This window comes from Aythya marila, assembly GCF_965140915.1.
Source record: "Aythya marila genome assembly, chromosome: 27".
In the NCBI taxonomy this organism is placed as follows: domain Eukaryota; kingdom Metazoa; phylum Chordata; class Aves; order Anseriformes; family Anatidae; genus Aythya; species Aythya marila.
Genome location: NC_139068.1, coordinates 3,862,184 through 3,880,167, shown reverse-complemented (window position 1 = coordinate 3,880,167; position 17,984 = coordinate 3,862,184). Strand labels below are relative to the sequence as shown.

Here is a 17,984-nt window from a genome sequence, read left to right as displayed (position 1 = left end):
ATTTATGCAGTGCTCAGGGTCCTGTACAACAGAGTAAAAACATACATACTGTAATAAAAACAGTTTTGTTTTTAATACAAACATGAAAATCAATGAGAAGTGTTTAAGAAAGCAGTTGTGGGAAGGGTGGCAGTCAAAAGTGGTCATTCTAAACACACAGTTTACAGTTGCTTTTTAAAATGCTGGTTCCCTTAAGTTCCCTTCAAAAACAAAATCTTAAGTCCCAACTCATGCTCAATTTAGAGCATGATTCCTGCTGAAAGGCTAGAGACCAGCCTGTTAGACATGTATTAACTACAGAAACAAGAACTCCAGTGATCAGTGAAAGAAATGGGTCAAAGAATAAGGCAGCCTGAAATAATCAGACTGCACATTACCATTAACGTTCAATTGAACAGATCTTTATTTCATCTATGAACGAGGACACAAGTTAGTCATCACTGTTTCCCAACCCCTATGAACTTCTAGCAGAAATGGAGATCATTCTTTAAGCAGCCATTTGCCCATTTCCTCTCCAGCTTAAACCCCATCCATTTCAAGTCCAAGAGAGCAAGAAATCACGGTAGCTTTTGAGTATGAGCATCAACCAAACACATCGCCACCACAATAAAACCCTTAACAATTGTCAGTAAGATGATTAGCATCCCACATGAAAGTAGAGACCGAATAATTTTCAGCAGCAATAAAGAGACTTAATATAATCCATAGGATTTATAAATCTGAGGCTGAAAGTCTGATGGTGGCATAAGGCTCTGATGTCAAAGAACATAAGATGTGCCTATCTGCACAGGAACTAGACGACATAAGCATCAAAACAGCAGTTCCACTGTTTGTTGACAGATAAGCTACTGACAGTTCTACACCTGAAAGGGTGAAGACTATCAGAAAAATTGCAATCAGCCTCAAAAATAAGGTCAACCACAGAATTCTATGATACTCATTAAAGTAAGGGAGTTTGAGAACATGCTCAAAAACGTGTTTGTTTCTCTACAAACCAAGTGTTAACTGATTACCTGATATTTTAGTGGTATTTAGACACTGAGAACGTGTAGCAAGCGCATCGTTAGCTTTACGGATCTACTTAAGTTCCTGTTTTACAAATTCTGTATCCAATTTCAGATTTTTTCCATCTTAGTTAAGGAAAGCTTACATATAAATACATTCCTGTATTCATTTACACAGTACCTCTTTTGATCATTGTGTTTTCATAACATTCATGCTTAAAAAACACAGTTTAATTATGCGATGGAAACATCAACTGCATATTGTACTTATCCAACATTTGATGTCAGCATTTAGCAACACATAGCCAAGCATACATGCAACTGCAGTGTCTTTAACCTTTCCCTGTCTTACATTTGCATTCATATTTTGAGGTTTCATATTGCTTACACTGATATAATTTCTGTGAGTCTGCATACCCTAGAAGTACAGTGATGACTGTAGGTCACAGTAACTGTGTGAAACTTCCTGAGATCGGGCAGTAACATAATTGTTCCTTGAACAAAACGTATCAGTTTGGAAATCATGATATAAATTAGGTATATAAACACGTGCAACAACCAGCATAAGTTTAAATGAAGTTGTTCACAGAGTTAGTTTTTAAATGCAAAATAGTAACATAAGATTTAGAAAATGGGGAATGAAAAACAAATCAATCCTTCAAGTTTTATCCACTTTTCAGTTAATGTGGTATTTCTTTCTCATCTCAGGACAAGTTATCTATTTAGATGCTGTCAACAGGCAAGACCCACTGTCGTGGTGAACAGCCCCACGATATCAAGTTAGATTAACCACTGATTTTTCCAGTCATTTCCAAAAATATGTCTGGCTGCAACATCTGGCTATATTAAAGAAGAAGGATAGCTGTGATACAAACCACGCTTACTAAGCCAGAAACAAATCATTAAACAGATCTGTTTTGTGTAGAACAGCATTCAGACCATGCCTGAATCACCTCCCCAATTTTGCCCCAGTAATTTTTTTGAAGCATATTTTTTTTTTTTTTTTAAAAGCATCCTTATACGAAGATAGTAGCATTGCTTGCCCAATCTACAGCTGTGTATTACCTACCCTTTGAAGCACATACTGACTAGAAGGCTCTTCAGTACCTTAATACGATTTTATCCTACAAATACATCTGCATGTAATTCAGTGTGGTGCATGTTCACCACGTCCTCACACTAAAAAGCCACAAGCAAACACACAAACAAGAACAAAACATCATAAGGTACTGGTTAGAGGGAAGTTTTACATATGATTTTAATAATGAACAGAGCTCATTTTAATCTGCTAGCTATTAAAAGGAAAAAGTTGGTGGCATATAAAATGCATTTTTGTAATCCAGTAACTTAAGCAATAAAATTTCTTTTTATTTTAGAGAAAGGGGCAATATTCCTGTTGAGCCCAATTGCATACTGCAGATTTATAAAGTTTAAATATCTATCAGATTCATAATTAACTACAGTAACACTTATGAGTGCTACTTTGAGGCCTGAATGCAATACCACAAACTTGAAGAAAGCAAAGCTGGTAAGTAAATTCATTAAAATGAGCTTTAATTTTACCCTTAAGTGCAGTTGTCAATGTAAACAAAGCAGCACGTTAACAAATCCAGTGAGTTGCAGGACACAGCTGATATGTTCATTTGGGTCAAATATACCATAATTCCAATTACTTGACAGCAGACTTCTAAGTAGATTGCTCTTACTGGCTCCTTTTATCAATCTAACTAGAGTCAGGCTTACAGCTCAGAATGGAGAGCAACTGGCTACCTAGGTGCTTTACTAGGCTGGTACATTTTATACATCGGAATGTACAAGACTGTGTTTATAAGAATAAATATTTCCACTGAGAACTAAATATCATTTGCATTGATGCACGCTATTAACAGGTTTGTTGCTGCTTGAAATCTGAAATGATCAATACACAGCAGCAAGGCAAATCTCAGTTTAAAAAGTTTGTTTTCAGAAAGTGTTCATATGTGCAACATTTATTTGCATATGTGAGCAAGTGTGCATGAGAACACACAACTGGAAGCAGTGCAATACATTTTCTTGTCACAATTTATAACTAGCTACTACATCATGACAGGTCTGGAGTCATTCTCAAATGGAGAAGGAAAAGCTGTCCACTGCGATATTATACGCTGAATATGTCCCTACGGTCTGTTTCTCCAAAAACAGACAACAGATCATTTGCATGGGACACATTGTATCTATTATCTCCTGTTAAATGTGTGGATTATTTAATTAAACATGGTCATCTTTAACACAGATAAATAAATTCCTGATGGTAAGGAACCATTACACTTACGGTACTTTTTTTTTTTTAAATAGATTCCTTTGAAATTTTTTTTTTACTCTAATTGTACTTGTGGATTGTCTAGAAAAACATATTTGAGTAATTAGGCAGATTAAGGATTTACTCTGTAGTAGCAAAAAGGTGGAGATGTAGAAAGCTTCCTTCTACCTTCTGAAAAGGTATATACATACCTGTACTGCTTGCTTAAGTGCATTTGTTTGATGTTTTGATGCAACTGTTTTATATGCATCTAGATATGGATATGCACATGTATCATGTACACATCCCTGTACTTTATTAATATTGGCATTTCAGTTTCTTATTTTGATCATAACTTAATCTTTCTAATTTGGATACATTACAGATGTGAACAATAAGATTGAAGCCTGTCAGCAAAGGTGCTATTACAGGTCACATTTGATCTGTATTCCCTCTGCTAGACAATGCATATGCCCAGTGGCAATCTGACAAAAATAAACTTGTTTCATCTCCAAAATTGAAGAGTCAGACAATTACTAAAATAAACAATTTCTTATTCAGATGGTCACAAAGTGACAATGTGTGTTGAAAATGCTAAGTCCACAGACAGAGGAAGTCTCACTCAGAACAGGCACAGTCCAGTTCAGTTGAGCAGATGCTCAGATTAAGGCCGTGTCCCTCACAGAAGAACACATCGGAAAAAGCTGCTTTTCTTTTGCTGGTCTGGTGTGATTTTGACTCCCTGGTTGCTGCCTTGTGGGCTATTGCCTTCCTGAAGATGCAAAGAATTTCAGTTACTTATTTATGCTTAACAGCTTCTAGTACTGTTGTAAGATCTAGCATCCATACTTTGAATCAAGCCTTTCATTACACAAAAAAGGTAACTAGAAATCAACAGGAGTCTTCACTCATTTATTTGACCCTTACATCAGCCATTATGAGAAGTCAGAGAACTGCATCTGATACTGTTGGCTTTGACTAACACGTACTGTGCCTATTCTTCTTTCCATAAAAGAAAAGGCAGACGAGATTAGAAAAATTATAGGACATCTGGCTCTTGTTAAAATACCTCAGAACTGTCAGCAAGACCCAAAATACTACAGCTCTACCAGCACGTCTGGGCACATAAAGGTAGAATGTTCAGTAAAAGTAGATGCAATCTTCATTAGCTTCATTTCATAAGGAACAGCGTAATGAAGTGGGCCTCCGGGACTTCATACAATTCAGTTCTCCAGGCAGAAAGAGCAAAAAGTAACATTAAGCTGCTCTGCTCAACCTCTCACTTGGCTTCCAATAAAACAAACAAAAGAATTTTATTTAGAAAACCTCACCTGCTGCAACTAATTCCTGAAATGCAGAGCCAAATATTTATAAGCCAAGGCAAGAGCATAGCCTGTGATAACTAGAATTACATTTCTATAACCTTCAGTGCATCCCCTATGAAAGATGCCACAAAATGTTTTTTTGACTCACTGTGATAAAGTAGTTAGTATTTGGCTTTTTTCTTCCCCTCTTTAAATAGGGATTGGACTAAGTAAAAGTTACTCACCAATTTCTTGTCCATTTTTGCTTTGATATCTCTGGCAAGAGTGAAAAATGCCTGTAACAAAACAGAAGTTACACGGTTAACAGCTTGCACTCCAACAGTTCTGTTTAATAGTAAGCTGCCTTCCCAAGCTTCTACACACACCAAGCTCCTGAAGAATATTTTGTTTCTAGTTCTGCCCTTCCCACCTCCGGGTTTTAATGCTCCTTCCCCTGTCTGCATCTTTTCTAACTTCACTACCATGTCTCTGTGTAGGAGCACACACCACCCCCAGCAGGGTCACGCCCAGGTTTTATAGTGGCAAATGACATCCTGTGTAAATGTTGCTCTTGTATGCAGAGGCATAAACCCATTTCTTTTTTTTCTTTTTTTTTTTTTTTTTAGGATGTTGCTCTAACACCAGTTACTGTAATGCCCTGGTGTTACAGTCTAAGTACCAAGTTCAAGTTAAATTATTTAGCATAAAGTTGGGAACACAATGCCTTTAAAGGATGCAAGGACACGTATTTAATAACACATCTGAAGCATCTAACAATTGAGTTTTGCATACAATCAGGATGAGCAAGCTTTCTTGTCGCTTGTTTGCACTTACTATAACATAAATAAAAGAAAGGTTGCAGTACTTACATTCTCTATGTTTATATTTGCTTTTGCACTGGTCTCCATAAATTTAATTCCAAAGCTTGCTGCAAGCTGAACAAAAGCAAGTTTCACATTAGTTGGATAACTGCAGGAACGGCCATAAATACAACTAACCAGGGGGGAGACCAGGCTGTTGCACTTACCTTCTCCCCCTGCTCTCTAGAAACTTGTCTTTTGTCATTTGCATCACATTTGTTCCCAAGGATCATTTTTTCAACATCCGGAGAGGCGTGCTGAGGTAGGAACAAATGAAATAAAGGACTTCTTATTTTTTTGTAGACAAATATCGATAAGACAATGATTCAGGTCATCAAGCACTTAAAATAGAGATGGTGGTGCTAAGCATTTTCTGTAGATTTATGAGCTCCCTCAAAACACCTGATCCCAGCAGCTTACTGCAGGCACTGATAGCTCAGTGTGTGTCCTGCATAATGACAGCTCAGTTTGCTTGTCATGGCAAGAAATAATTACCTTATAGGAACCCTACTCTCTACAAGGACAAAAGCTTGCTCCTGTGTAAGCACAATGAATTACTGTTAACCAAGAAATTCTACACTGATTACTGATTTTCATTCATTTTTTTTCTACATAGCCTTCAGCACATTATTTTAAGAAACATAACATTTCTGAAGCATTTAACTTCCATGTGTTTTTGGAGGGAAAACAGCAGCTTCAATATCGAGTAAGTAAATGCAGAAATTACCTCTTCAATGTTCCTGACCCAGTTCCGAATATTTTCAAAAGATTTTTCATTGGTGATGTCATAGACTAACATAATGCCCTAAAGATTAAGGAGACAAACACCTCATTTCAGTATCAGTTTAAGCAAGAGTTAAAGACTTGTCCATAACAGAAAAGAACAACTTAACAAGCACTATTAAAACAAAAGGTGGCTCGGAGCCGTACATAACATTTAATTGCAGTTTGTATCTTGCTAGATAAGGCGTACCGGACGCGTATTTGTAGTGAGTCACTGTGGAAATCCACCTCTGGGACCTCCCACATTGTCCCAGTACAGCTCCAGCACCGCACTAAGAAACAGGAGCATGACTCTAAGTGTTTACCCAGGTTAGAGTTTACATCTTGGAAGAGAGAGAGTTACACACGTCCCACGTTACAACCCAGCTGCTTTGATTGTGAGAGCTGCACCCTTTGGTTTATGTTTAGCACAAGCTGTGTTGCTCCTACCATCGCTCCCCTGTAGTACGCTGTCGTGATGGTTCGAAACCGCTCCTGCCCAGCCGTATCCCTGCAACACACAGAACACAGTGGGGCTCACACAAACCACTCAAGCTACCATGTCCAAATGAAAGCCACCAAATTTTTTAATTAAATATTGTTGAGCCAATTTTTAAGTGTGCTAAAACTTGATTTTTGGTTTCTATGATAGCATAAACAGCTGAAGAGCATAATGGGGAAAAAAAAAAAAGATGATAACATTGCTACTCCACACCACAGAATCACAGAACGTTAAGGGGTGGAAGGGACCTTGAAAGATCACCCAGTCCAGTCCCTCTGCTGAAGCAGAAACACCTAGGTCAGGTCATGAAGGAACACACCCAGGTGGGTTTTGAATGTCTCCAGAGAAGGAGACTCCACAGCTCCCCTGGGCAGCTTGTTCCCATGCTCTGTCACCCTCTCAGCGAAAAAGTTTCTTCTCACATTTAAGGGGAACCTCCTGTGTTCCAGCTTGCACCCATTACCCCTTGTATTATCATTAGATGTCGCCAAGAGGAGCCTGGCTCTGTCCTCCTGACGCCCACCCTTTCCATATTTACAAGCATCAATAAGGTCACCCCTCGGTCTCCTCTTCCCCAAGCTGAAGAGCCCCAGCTCCCTCAGCCTCTCTTCATCAGGGAGATGCTCCCCTCCCTTCCTCACCCTCGTGGCTCTGCGCTGGGCTCTCTCAAGCAGTTCCCTGTCCTTGAACCCAGGGGCCCAGAACCAGATGCAATATTCCAGCCGTGGTCTCACTGCACTGACACCGCGCTACCAGACCTTAACTCACAGCACTTCAGAAGGAAAGCCTTACCAGATCTGCAGCTTAATTCTCTTCCCATCTAGCTCTATGGTCCTAATTTTAAAATCGATACCTGGAACGAGAAACAGCCGCGTTACTTCCCTCCTCCTCACAGACCGGCCTCACGCGCGTCCCCCTCACCTCCCGGCTGGGGCCGGGACTCCTCGGGGCACCACAGGCGGAGCCTCCCTCACCCGCGGCCCGGGCACGCGGCGACACGGCCCCGTCAGCCCCGCAGCGACCCGGGGCTGAGGCGGCCCCAAAGCCTCCCGAGAACCAGAGGGGAGCTGGGGAGCGACCGGGAGCGGCCCGTACCGATGGTGGAGATGAAGGTGGCGTTGAAGGCGTCCTCGGAGAAGCGGAAGAGCGCGCACGTCTTCCCCACACCCGAGTCGCCGATGAGCAGCAGCTTGAAGAGATAGTCGTACGTCTTCGCCATCTTGCCCGGCCGCCGCCCCGCCCCCCGCGCCGCCTCATAGGCCGAGCCCGCCGCCCATCACCGCCCACTGCTTTCCCATTGGTTGAGCCGAGCGGCGCGGCTCCCGCGCAGGACCCGGCAGGAAGGGAAGGGAGCCGGCGCCTCATTGGCTTCGGCGCGGCGAGGAGCGACGCGATTGGAGGGGGGCGTCACGTGATGCGCGGAGCGAGGAGGGGCTGACAGAACCGTTTAATGGCCGCCGGGCGACGTCGGGAGGCGGGGGGGGGGCGGATCCCGGCCCCACAAAAACCCCACAGAACTGAGGGGGAGGTCGGGCTAGGGGCGGCCCCCAACGCACGAGGCTCCCTCCCGTTGCCCCCCGTGGTTCGATACTGGTCATAACTTAAAAGTTTGTTGTGTTTAGGTTTTTTTTTTTTTTTTTTTTTTTGGTTTTCCAGGGTACAGAGAGGGAAAAAAGGAGGAGCGGCGCGGTACGGGAGGGGAGGGTTGATGCCTCAGGGGGCTGCCGAGCTCCACTTCCCCGCTTCATATACAGTTCAGTTCGTTTAGTGTCTGGTCCAGTGTCTGGTGCAAGCCCAGGTTCTCTTCCTTCGCTTGGGCGAGTTTTTCTGGGGAGAAAGGAGAAAAAACAGGACTTAAAATGCACACCACATTAATGCCTTTTCTCTTTAAATAAATAAAAATCTTAAAATCTTTTTTTTTCTCTTTAAATACAAAACTTTATATAAATTATTTAAATAAAGAAATTAAAACAAACAAACAAAAACAACAAAAAAACCCACAACTTACCTTGACATTTAAGAGAAACAATCACCCCCCCCAACATTTTTATTTATTTATTTATTTTTTGCAATTTATTTAGTGAGGTTTTGGGGCATGTCTTGCATTGTGTGCCAGACTCGCATTTTGGTTTATCACCTGACCTGTAGGACACATCCTACAGTTTTAATTGTCCCGTCAACTTTAAACCAGGCAGAGCTCTGCACTTGCACAGAAGTAAGCTCAAAGCTTTTCACTGCTGGGCCTGTCTTTGGGAATACCAAAATCCAGGCCTTTGTCAGCCTGGGTTCTCTCCTGGTTGTCAGGGTGCTGAGAGAGACTGGGGTCTATGGCAGTTGTCAGGGACAAGTATGGCCCTGTTGCCTACATATCCTAGGCCACACCACCCTGCCCGTCCCACCTGTGCTGACTGCATCGACTGCACCCTGGGGTGGAGGAGCTGAACTTAGTGTCATTACTGGTCTATTTTAGGTAAATTGTAAGGAAAGAAACCCAAAAGCTGAAAGGCAGAGAGGTATCTTGTTTTTATTGAGTTCGGTTCTTACAGAGAGGATTGGATTGCACAGAAGTGACAGGTATTACAGGCAAGAAAAGCTTAAGAAATGCAGCAAGTCAAAGTGCCCCCCAAACAAGTGCAAATTACAGAGAGGTCATGTCATTGAGAGCATGGTCAAGCTCCTCACTGATAGCTTTGTACTTCAGCTTCTGAGCGTACAGCTCATCTATCAGTCACGAGGGCAGAAGGCATGTTTCAGCAAGAAATGCAGAAAAACAGTCCAGAGGAAAAGGTGTATAGCAGAAGACACGGAGACAGGCAGAAGGCAGCGACCGAAGCAATTATGGAGGAAAACAAAAGAAGAAAACAAATCTGTGATTGAGTACCAGTATGAAAGCAAAAATACACCCACCTGCCAGGTCTCTACATGTCCTTTTTTAAAAAAAAAAATTATCTCACAAACTTATTTTTCAGTAATCAGGATAAATAGGACTATGATTTTATTATTAATTGAAAGGGTGTTTGAGCATATACGTGTATGAGTTAGCCAAAATGAGGTTATTGTTACTAAGTTTTTGGAAAAGAACCTCTTTTGGCAAAATTCCCTTTGGCCAATAGGTACCAGCTGGGTCAGACAGGTATGTCTGGTGGATTACCAGCTTTATCATGCTGGCTCACCTATATACCTGATGAATACTTCTGTCATTTCCCAATAAAATGTATTACTCACTCCCAGGACTTTGTTGTCTGACTTGAAATTGAAGATTTGAAAAACAAGAACTGGAGTGATTTCATACCTTCCAGATCATCAATAGACTTTTCCAGTTTGGCAACTGTTCTCTCAGCAAATTCAGCACGAGTTTCAGCCTAAAAAAAAAAAAAAAAAACACAACAAAAAACAAATAAGATAAGAGTGCTGTTAAAAACAAACAAACAAAAAAAATGCCAAAATACAGTTTGGGGATGGATAAACTTACTTCTTTCAGCTTGTCGGAGAGAATCTTGATTTCTTCCTCGTATTTATCTTCTTTTTCTGAGTACTGTGAAAACAAACACTCTTTAAGGGAAGTTGTGGCAGCAACAACAAATGTTTGTGGAAACGTGGCCACTGTTTATAACCACTTTTCCTTTTACAACAGTTGCATACACCCTTTGCATACTTTTTTCCTCTTTGTCAAGACATCTCAAACTAATTTTAAGACTAGTCACTAGCTTACTTTCATATACAGCACAAAAAAGTCTGGAAGTGTAAGAGAACCAATTCAGCATTATCAATAGTCTCTTTACACAGGCAGTCAGCTAACCCCCTTATTTCTATGAATTTTAATTACAAGTTTTGACTTTGCCCCCATCCCTTATGTTACTTAAAGAACCAACCTTTTCAGATTGAGCTTCCAAAGACTTCAGATTGTTAGTGACATTCTTTAACTCCTCTTCAAGGTCACTACATTTACTACAAGGGAAAAAAAGGAGAAATTACTACTCTCCCTGTTGTGGTTTAATTTTACTTTCAAGAAGTCTTAAAATTACAAGATACAAAATATTTATTAAGTCTGAAAGCAGAAAGTTGGGTGTATAAGGTGCAAAAAGCTTTTCCAAATATACTACGTGCTTTTCTGCTAGCAGTAGATTTTTTTAAATTAAATGTAGCATTACCCTTTACTATATTCTAAACTAGTTCTGTGTTTGTAAAGCTACTCACACTTCAGACACCTCTGCACGCTCTTCAGCTCTTTCTAGCTCACCCTCCAAAATAACCAATTTACGAGCAACCTGGAAAGAGAAAACAATTGTATCAAGCTGCTATCCTTTGCATGTTTCTCTCAAAGCACTATGCTTGTGCTTCCCTTCTGAATGAAACTAGAGTAAAACAAACCTGCAGACATCACAGGCTTTTTCCCCAATTAAGTTACTTTTCAGTCTTCTTAGAATTAATTATCTTAAATGCTGCTAAAATCACCATTAACATTATTCCTTTTTTGGGAGTATTCAAAGGTTGCTATCACACAGTGAAAAGCATACAAAGAATGACTAAACTGAAGAATAACGAAGTTGTTCCCACTTCTCCCATATGATTTATCACTTCCTTATTTAGGCAGCCTTTTTACCTCTTCATATTTGCGATCAGCTTCTTCAGCAATATGCTTGGCCTCCTTCAGTTGCATTTCCTGGATTTCCATTTTTTCTTCATCTTTCATTGCTCTGTTCTCAATAACCTTCATTCCTCTGCAGAAATCAAAGTGTGTGTTTAATGTAGAAGCATTTTAGCACTTTTATCTCAGAAGTCCTGAAGCAGAATTCAATATTTATAACTAGAAAGCATCCCATTATAACCATACTATCATGTTCTTTTAGGCTAACAGAATTACTCAATTAAGAACCTTCCCCTTCCCCCCGTGCCTCTAGTTCTGAGTCTCTGACCTCCAATATGCATTAGCACACATAGATACTGGAATATTTTAGCTGTGTATATTTGGTTTTGTTTGCTACCAAAAAAAAAAAAAAAAAAAAAAAGAAAGAAAGAAAAAGAAAAGAAAAGAAAACACACCTCTCACTCTCATCCGCTGCTTTCTCAGCCTCCTCCAGTTTCTGCAAGGCTGTGGCCAGCCGTTCTTGGGCACGATCCAACTCCTCTTCCACTAGTTGGATACGTCTGTTCAGAGCTGCCACCTCACCTTCAGCCTACGTGAAATAACCACCTAGAATTGAGGTTCTGTGCATGCCAATGTTCACATCTAATCAGTTTTCCTTTCAATTGCAAAGGCTTCTCCTTGCTACAGCAGGAAAGCTCTAAAAACCTCTCTCTCTCTCTCTGCTTTTTGTTTGTTTAAACTGTGGCATCTCAGGAATGTCAAGGTATGGAGTATGTGCTTCTCCTTTCTTTTTTCAGTGGTACTTGTCATTCCTGCCACACAACAAAGGATTAGGCACTGATTGCAAATGGAGCAGCTTTCTCAGGTCACTTCACATGGCTGGATCTATCAGTAGAATTCAAAGTTAAAAACCAAATGGTTTGCATAAAGGCTTGTTCCAAAAGCTGCACATTTGATTTCTATTTTCCATCACAAATTACAGTAATATCCTATCATAGCACATTGCTGAAATTAAAGCTGCTTTGGCCTCCTAAGCCTGCCAATGGTATATAATCTTTAAGTGGCAGGGGATACAGTTGGCCGCAGCATGAGAGTCAGTCTTCTTTGTAACGTAAATAGGGCAAAATTAAATATGTTCTTAAAATAAGCTCCCTTTCCTTTCTCATTGCTTCCTGTGGTACTTAAGGAATTAGGCAATAAACATTTCTTAATAATAAGGTCTGTTTATGTATTATTGAGTAAACTGAGCAGTAGTTACCTTTTGTTTCAGGACAGACTATATAACAAATAAAGAGGTTGTTGGGGGAAATGCTTGCATACACACAATATGAACAAATTAGTGTCCACGATTTCATAATGTTTATTAAGATATGGCCCCTTTAATCACTCATTATTTGTGGAGAAAAAGACTCACTTTAATAATTGCTAGGTTTGCTCAATCACTTAGTGTATAGGTCTTCCCAAATCTGAGCATGATTGCCATATATCAGATTAACAGCTTTTTTTTAAAGTGGACTTTTATGGGCCATAGGTCCTGCCAGAGCACTCGTTTTTCACATTATGTGAAACACTCTGCAAAATACTTGTTTTGCAGCAGCTTCTGAAACTTGGTTACTGACTGCTCCTCCTAAGTTGGAGGATGTGGTTTCCGCTCATAGCTGTACCCTCTTGGAACGGATTTCTGTGCCTCCGATCCAAATGGAAGCTGACACAGGATTCCTCCAGTCACAATTACCCAGCATTTCATTTGTTTTCTATCCAGTGCTATATACTTAACTTACTAGATTTGCACACAAGGCATCGATCATGGAGAAAACTGGCGTCTGTTACGTGGCAGTCTGCAACTTCTTCCACTAGACAGGACATTTTTAAGTCCCATTTTAATTAAACAAGATTCCAAAGCTATGGAGATGGGGCCACTGGGAAGCTGGAGTTAGCCTGGCTCCACCTCTCCCAGAAGCAGCCCGCAGTCCTTATACGGTAAAACTAACTCGCTGACATGTGATAAAATAGCAGGAAGATGCCGGGAAGGCTGATCACACACAAATCTAAGTGAAACCAGCTGTCCAGCCCCGGGAGAGCGGCACGCTAGCGGAGAGCGCTCATTTCTCTGTGAAAACCAGGAGGGAGAAGTTATTTTCCAGCAGTTCGGACATTTCCCAGCTGTGCCGGAGCCAGCGGTGCGGCGCCGAGAGGCGGGAACTCTCGGCTCGTTGTCATGCGGCGCTTTTCCCTTAATTAAGCACCGATTTCCTACTCAACTCCCAACCGCTCCGCGCTGCCCATCGCTGCCTTTTCCGCACGGAAGGGCCCCGAGAGCGGCAAGCAGCCGGCGCCCCGGCCGAGCCCGGTGCCCCCGGAGGACGGCGCGGGCGAGGCGCTGCGGCAGCATCGCGGCTTTCCGCGGGGAGCTGCGGAGCGGAGCAGCGAGGGGACAGCTGAGGAACGGGGCGGGGGGGGGGAGAGCCAGGAGACCCCCCCAGCGGAGAGAGAGCCAGAGACAGGAAGGAAGGAGCAGGCAGCCCGGGAGAGAGCGACCGAGAGAGGCGAGCAGGCACAGCCCGGGCGGTCTCACTTTCTCCCGCAGGTCCCGTTCCAGGTCCAGCTCCCGCTGGAGGACCTGGGCGCGATCCTCCGCCTCATCGGCCTGCTGCTGCAGGCACTGGATCTTCCTCTTCACCGCTTCCAGCGAGCTCGGCGCGGCCATGGGCGCGGTGCGGGCGGCGGGCAGGGCGCGGAGGTGCTGCACGTGGCGGCGCGCGGCCCCGCGCCTTTCAATGGGCCGATGACGTCACGTGGCGGGAGGTGGGCTGGTGACGTCAGCGCAGAGGAACCGGGACGGGCGCGGCTCCGGGCCCGACCCCCCCCCCCGTCCCCCGTCCTCCCCGTACCCCGTTTACCGGCAGCCCCCAGCCGAAGCCAAAGCTGCAGCAGCTCCGTGCTGCTCCCCCAGACGCTTCTGAGCTGCTCCAGGAGCATCTCGGAGCTCCCTTCGCGTCCCGGGGCTTGGAAATCCCCCCCCCCAGCACCCCCGTGCTGGTGCGGTGCTGTAAGGTCACCCTAAAGCCCCTAGACCCCAGCCGATGGCCCAGGGCAGCTGTGTGCCATGCGCTGGGTGCTGAGCAGCCAGCCTGCGTTCATGCTGTTGGAGCAGGCAGGAGACTTACATACCTGCAACCGAACACTGCAATCCCAGCCCCTGACTGAAGTCCTGCAATACAACAACTCTCAGCGATTCATATCATCAACGTACTACCTGCACACTGCAAAACACAGCGTAGTTACAGACAGATGTTAGATGTAGGTACGTACATCAGTGGCCTTCTTCTCAGCCTGCTCTAGTTTTTCCTGGGCGTCTTTGAGAGCCTCGGAGTACTTGTCCAGCTCATCTTCGGTTCCTTTCAACTTCTTCTGCAGAGCTACCAGCTCATCCTCCACCTTTCGAGAAAACACAAACAAACAAAACATTGTGGCATATTATCAGCTACAGTTTAACATGGCTGAAACCCCTCTTTACCATTAGTTTCAATGTATCATAACAGAGTCACAAAAAGACCAGATTCTCTTACTGCAAGGAGCCTGACTGGTAGCAGGTTCCAGGGAAAGGTCATTAAAAACGTGCTTTGTAACAACACTCCTCATCACTGCACACTCAGGATCTGGTTTAACACTTGGTACAGTCCCTTTTACACCACATTTCTAGTTTGGACTCCACAACATCCTGCAGAAGTTCATTCTACAGAATAATTAATAATGTTTTAAGGTTGGATTCTTGTGTTTAACACCATTACCTGGTGATCTATTAGGAAACTTTAATTTTTGTATAACTTGAAAAATGTAGTTATCATTCCTTCATTTTCTTTTTTTGCACATCATTCAAGACACTTAAAGTGATACTTTGGGAGCAGGAGGGAATTGTTCTGGCCTGCTACAGACCCTGCCGTAAGCAGGAGGTGGGACCAGATGACCTCTGGAGGTCCCTTCCACCCTGAATCGTTCCGTGGCTAATTGCGGGCCAACAAGGTATACCCCATCCCACCATGAGGTTCAGGCTCTCTCCTCCATACCATATAAATCCATATTGTGCACTACAATGATACTATTTATAACCTGCTGGGAGACTGTTTAGTGACAAACTGTCTCATGCTCCCTTTAGAATTTGCATTATCAGGAGGCTTGCTGCTGATAAGGGTGCGCCTGCAAGCCCATCTGCTCCATTTGCGATACAAAACAGTTCAGTCTGTACAGAAACAGATTTAACAATTTAACTCCGCCCCCACAAAACTTCAGGCTATCAAAATAGTTCACTCAAAATAGTTTATGTTTTAGGGCACGTATTTTCTTCATTCTAGCTTCAAAGATAGCTTTAACAGCATTTTTGGTAGTGTGCTATTCCTGAGCAGTGTTTATGTTGCTATACTTTTAGAGTAACCAGATAGTGTGAGAGAACTGAATATGCTCACTTGGATGCTGTAACAGGGGGACAACTAGCAGGATGAAGGAAGTGACGTTTCCTTTGTGTATGACAGTAAAATCACTACTTGAGTATTGTGCCTATATTTAAAAAATAAAAAAAAATAAAAAAAAAACGTGTACAATTCATAGACAAGGAATAAGATCAAAGACTCGTTTTCTCTTTTTTAGCTTTTTGTTGTGAATTATCCTCATATACTTAAAAAATTCTCACAAATGTGTCACTTAGTAGGAAACTTTTGCTAACTAAATGCCAAGGAAGGCTGAGCATTTCAATCACCATTAAGTACTCTGAATAACAATCTGCTGTGGCTCTTCTGCCACTGAGTGCAGAAACATTTGTTAGGGAAGAAGTGTGGCCCAGCAGAGCTGCATCTGATCAACACCTCAGAGGCTATGAAAGAAACAGCGACTACATTGACGTGGTGGCGTATGAAGCTTGCAGAAGCTTACTGTAAGGGAACAGAAGTGAAGAGTAGTTTTCCATAAGCTGGGGGTGGGAGGAAGACAGCAGCAGCCGACCCTTTTGGAAGCATCTTTCCTGTTGCTTTAGCTACATGAACGGAAGATTATCACCCAAAGTTCTCAAACTGAACTTGAACAGAAGCAACATTTGGCCAAATGAACACTAACAATGCGTAAGAGCAATCTGGAAGATGTAGCAGAAGCAAACGTATTTAAAGAATGTAAATGGAAAAGACATGAGAATTTTATAAGAAGTTCTATAACAAACTGGAATGTAGTCAAAATACATTTCAAGATCATTCTGAAAGTACATGAGGTAGACACCCAGAATGCAGAACACTGAAAAGCAACAGAATATACAAATGTTATCTGTGTAATTCAGATAAAATTAGGGCTTTCAAATTAAGATATTGCTGATCATTCCTAACAAAACAATAACAGCATACCTACTGTCAAGTCACAGCCAGCACCTCTAAGGGGCACCTGTATACCAAAGACTAGTCAAGTGAACTTTCTTGATTCACTTAAAGGAGAGGCTCAATTAAGTTTTAGACACAGCTGACTTCAGGAGGTATTAACACTAGTCCTACAGGTGTTCAAGCTATACAGTTTTGATTTTAAGTCTGTGAAGTCTTTTCCACGGAATCATAAGCACAAGAAAATTAAAGCAATTACGTATGATTTAAAAAACTTAAACAAGACAGTCTTTAAAAATTTGCAAATATAGCTGAAAAGTTAATACCTAGCACCGGCTGTACGAGCGTAACATCTTAAAAAGGCAAAAGATTAACAAAAAACCCAAATTCAAGTTATATTTTTCTCTGAATCAGAGTTGCAACACGATATTTAATTACACTTACTTCCACAGCACATGCACAATCTGTGATTTTATTTCTACTTGCCTGTTTGCATTTGTCCTCAGCTGCCTTCTTATCCGTTTCAGCCTGCTCTGCTCTATCTATTGCATTCTCCTTGTCTAACTTCAACATCTGCATTTTTTTCTTGATAGCTTCCATTTTTGCTAAAGAATAGGTTGTGTTTGTCGCGCAACTGAAAAAATCCTGAAGACTAAACTTTTAGATTTTTTTTTTTTATGAGTTGGGCAGAGAAAGGAGTTGTGCCCAGCCAAGTCAGAGGGAAACTGAGCTCAAGTAGCTGTAGAGAGCTTTAAACCTGGAGACCCCTGGACGAAACCCAGATCTACTGGCCTCTTCTCTGATCTTTCATATGCAGCCTTTCTAAGGAATGAGCTGGAACAGACTCACTAGAGGAATCTTCACCACTCCATCATCTCCTTATTTGGGTCCTGTTTTCTTAAAGAGAAAACTGTTTCCATTTTTAAGCTTCTGACAAAGCAGAAGTGTTGACATATGAACACATGCTTGAAAGCAAGCTTATTAGCACCCCTTAGTGTTTGCAGAGCAATTAAACAGCCCCATAGATCTAATGGGAGTGGCCTGACTTCATTACTATTATGCCATTATTATAAGTACAAAGAAGTGTCTTTTTTAATTCCTACAAAAATAAAACGACACTAAAAATTAAAAACAACAACAAAACAGATAGCTAGACTTACACTATAAAAACATGTAGAACATGTGCTGAGAGCAATTTTTTATTTATTTTGTGCTATGAAAATATCCACTTGTTTTAAGGAACCAGCTGTGATCTATAATTGTATAATACATAACTGAGTTCAGATTTGGATTCCAAGTTCAGGCTTAAAGGAGCTCAGTGAGTTTGAGCAC

The 17,984-nt window shown here is 42.0% G+C and overlaps 2 protein-coding genes across 6 annotated transcripts; both read right to left on the bottom strand.

The window, feature by feature from the left end:
- Window positions 1–379: 379 nt before the first annotated feature.
- Window positions 380–8,197, bottom strand: RAB8A (RAB8A, member RAS oncogene family). Its single transcript, XM_082779769.1, has 8 exons — window positions 7,806–8,197; window positions 7,503–7,563; window positions 6,659–6,719; window positions 6,174–6,251; window positions 5,614–5,703; window positions 5,456–5,521; window positions 4,832–4,882; window positions 380–4,054 (listed from the first exon to the last, which is right to left on the bottom strand). Exons 1-8 carry the CDS (start codon window positions 7,927–7,929, stop codon window positions 3,962–3,964), a joined length of 624 nt encoding a protein of 207 aa, XP_082635895.1. The 5' UTR covers window positions 7,930–8,197; the 3' UTR covers window positions 380–3,961.
- Window positions 8,198–8,336: 139 nt separating this feature from the next.
- Window positions 8,337–17,443, bottom strand: TPM4 (tropomyosin 4). 5 transcript variants are annotated; one of them, XM_082779765.1, is made up of 9 exons: window positions 17,139–17,443; window positions 14,611–14,736; window positions 11,754–11,887; window positions 11,314–11,431; window positions 10,908–10,978; window positions 10,583–10,658; window positions 10,183–10,245; window positions 10,003–10,072; window positions 8,347–8,537 (listed from the first exon to the last, which is right to left on the bottom strand). In XM_082779765.1, exons 1-9 carry the CDS (start codon window positions 17,250–17,252, stop codon window positions 8,455–8,457), a joined length of 855 nt encoding a protein of 284 aa, XP_082635891.1. In that variant the 5' UTR covers window positions 17,253–17,443; the 3' UTR covers window positions 8,347–8,454. The 5 variants fall into 5 exon arrangements, with proteins under 5 accessions (XP_082635893.1, XP_082635891.1, XP_082635890.1 ...); XM_082779764.1 differs by lacking the exon at window positions 8,347–8,537 and adding an exon at window positions 9,210–9,431 and having other exon boundaries at window positions 17,139–17,442; XM_082779767.1 differs by lacking the exons at window positions 14,611–14,736; window positions 17,139–17,443 and adding an exon at window positions 13,874–14,131 and having other exon boundaries at window positions 8,337–8,537.
- Between the last annotated feature and the right edge of the window lie 541 nt (window positions 17,444–17,984).

Coding starts and splice junctions, on each gene's coding strand:
- TPM4 (XM_082779765.1), bottom strand. CDS start 17,252: ATGGAAGCTATCAAGAAAAAAATGCAGATGTTGAAGTTAGACAAGGAG. Junction 11,432..11,753: donor GCAGCGGATGAGAGTGAGAG/GTGTGTTTTCTT, acceptor TGATTTCTGCAG/AGGAATGAAGGTTATTGAGA. Junction 10,246..10,582: donor TGGAAGCTCAATCTGAAAAG/GTTGGTTCTTTA, acceptor TTGTTTTCACAG/TACTCAGAAAAAGAAGATAA.
- RAB8A (XM_082779769.1), bottom strand. CDS start 7,929: ATGGCGAAGACGTACGACTATCTCTTCAAGCTGCTGCTCATCGGCGAC. Junction 6,252..6,658: donor CGTACTACAGGGGAGCGATG/GTAGGAGCAACA, acceptor CTTAATCTTTAG/GGCATTATGTTAGTCTATGA. Junction 5,522..5,613: donor CTAGAGAGCAGGGGGAGAAG/GTAAGTGCAACA, acceptor GCTTTTGTTCAG/CTTGCAGCAAGCTTTGGAAT.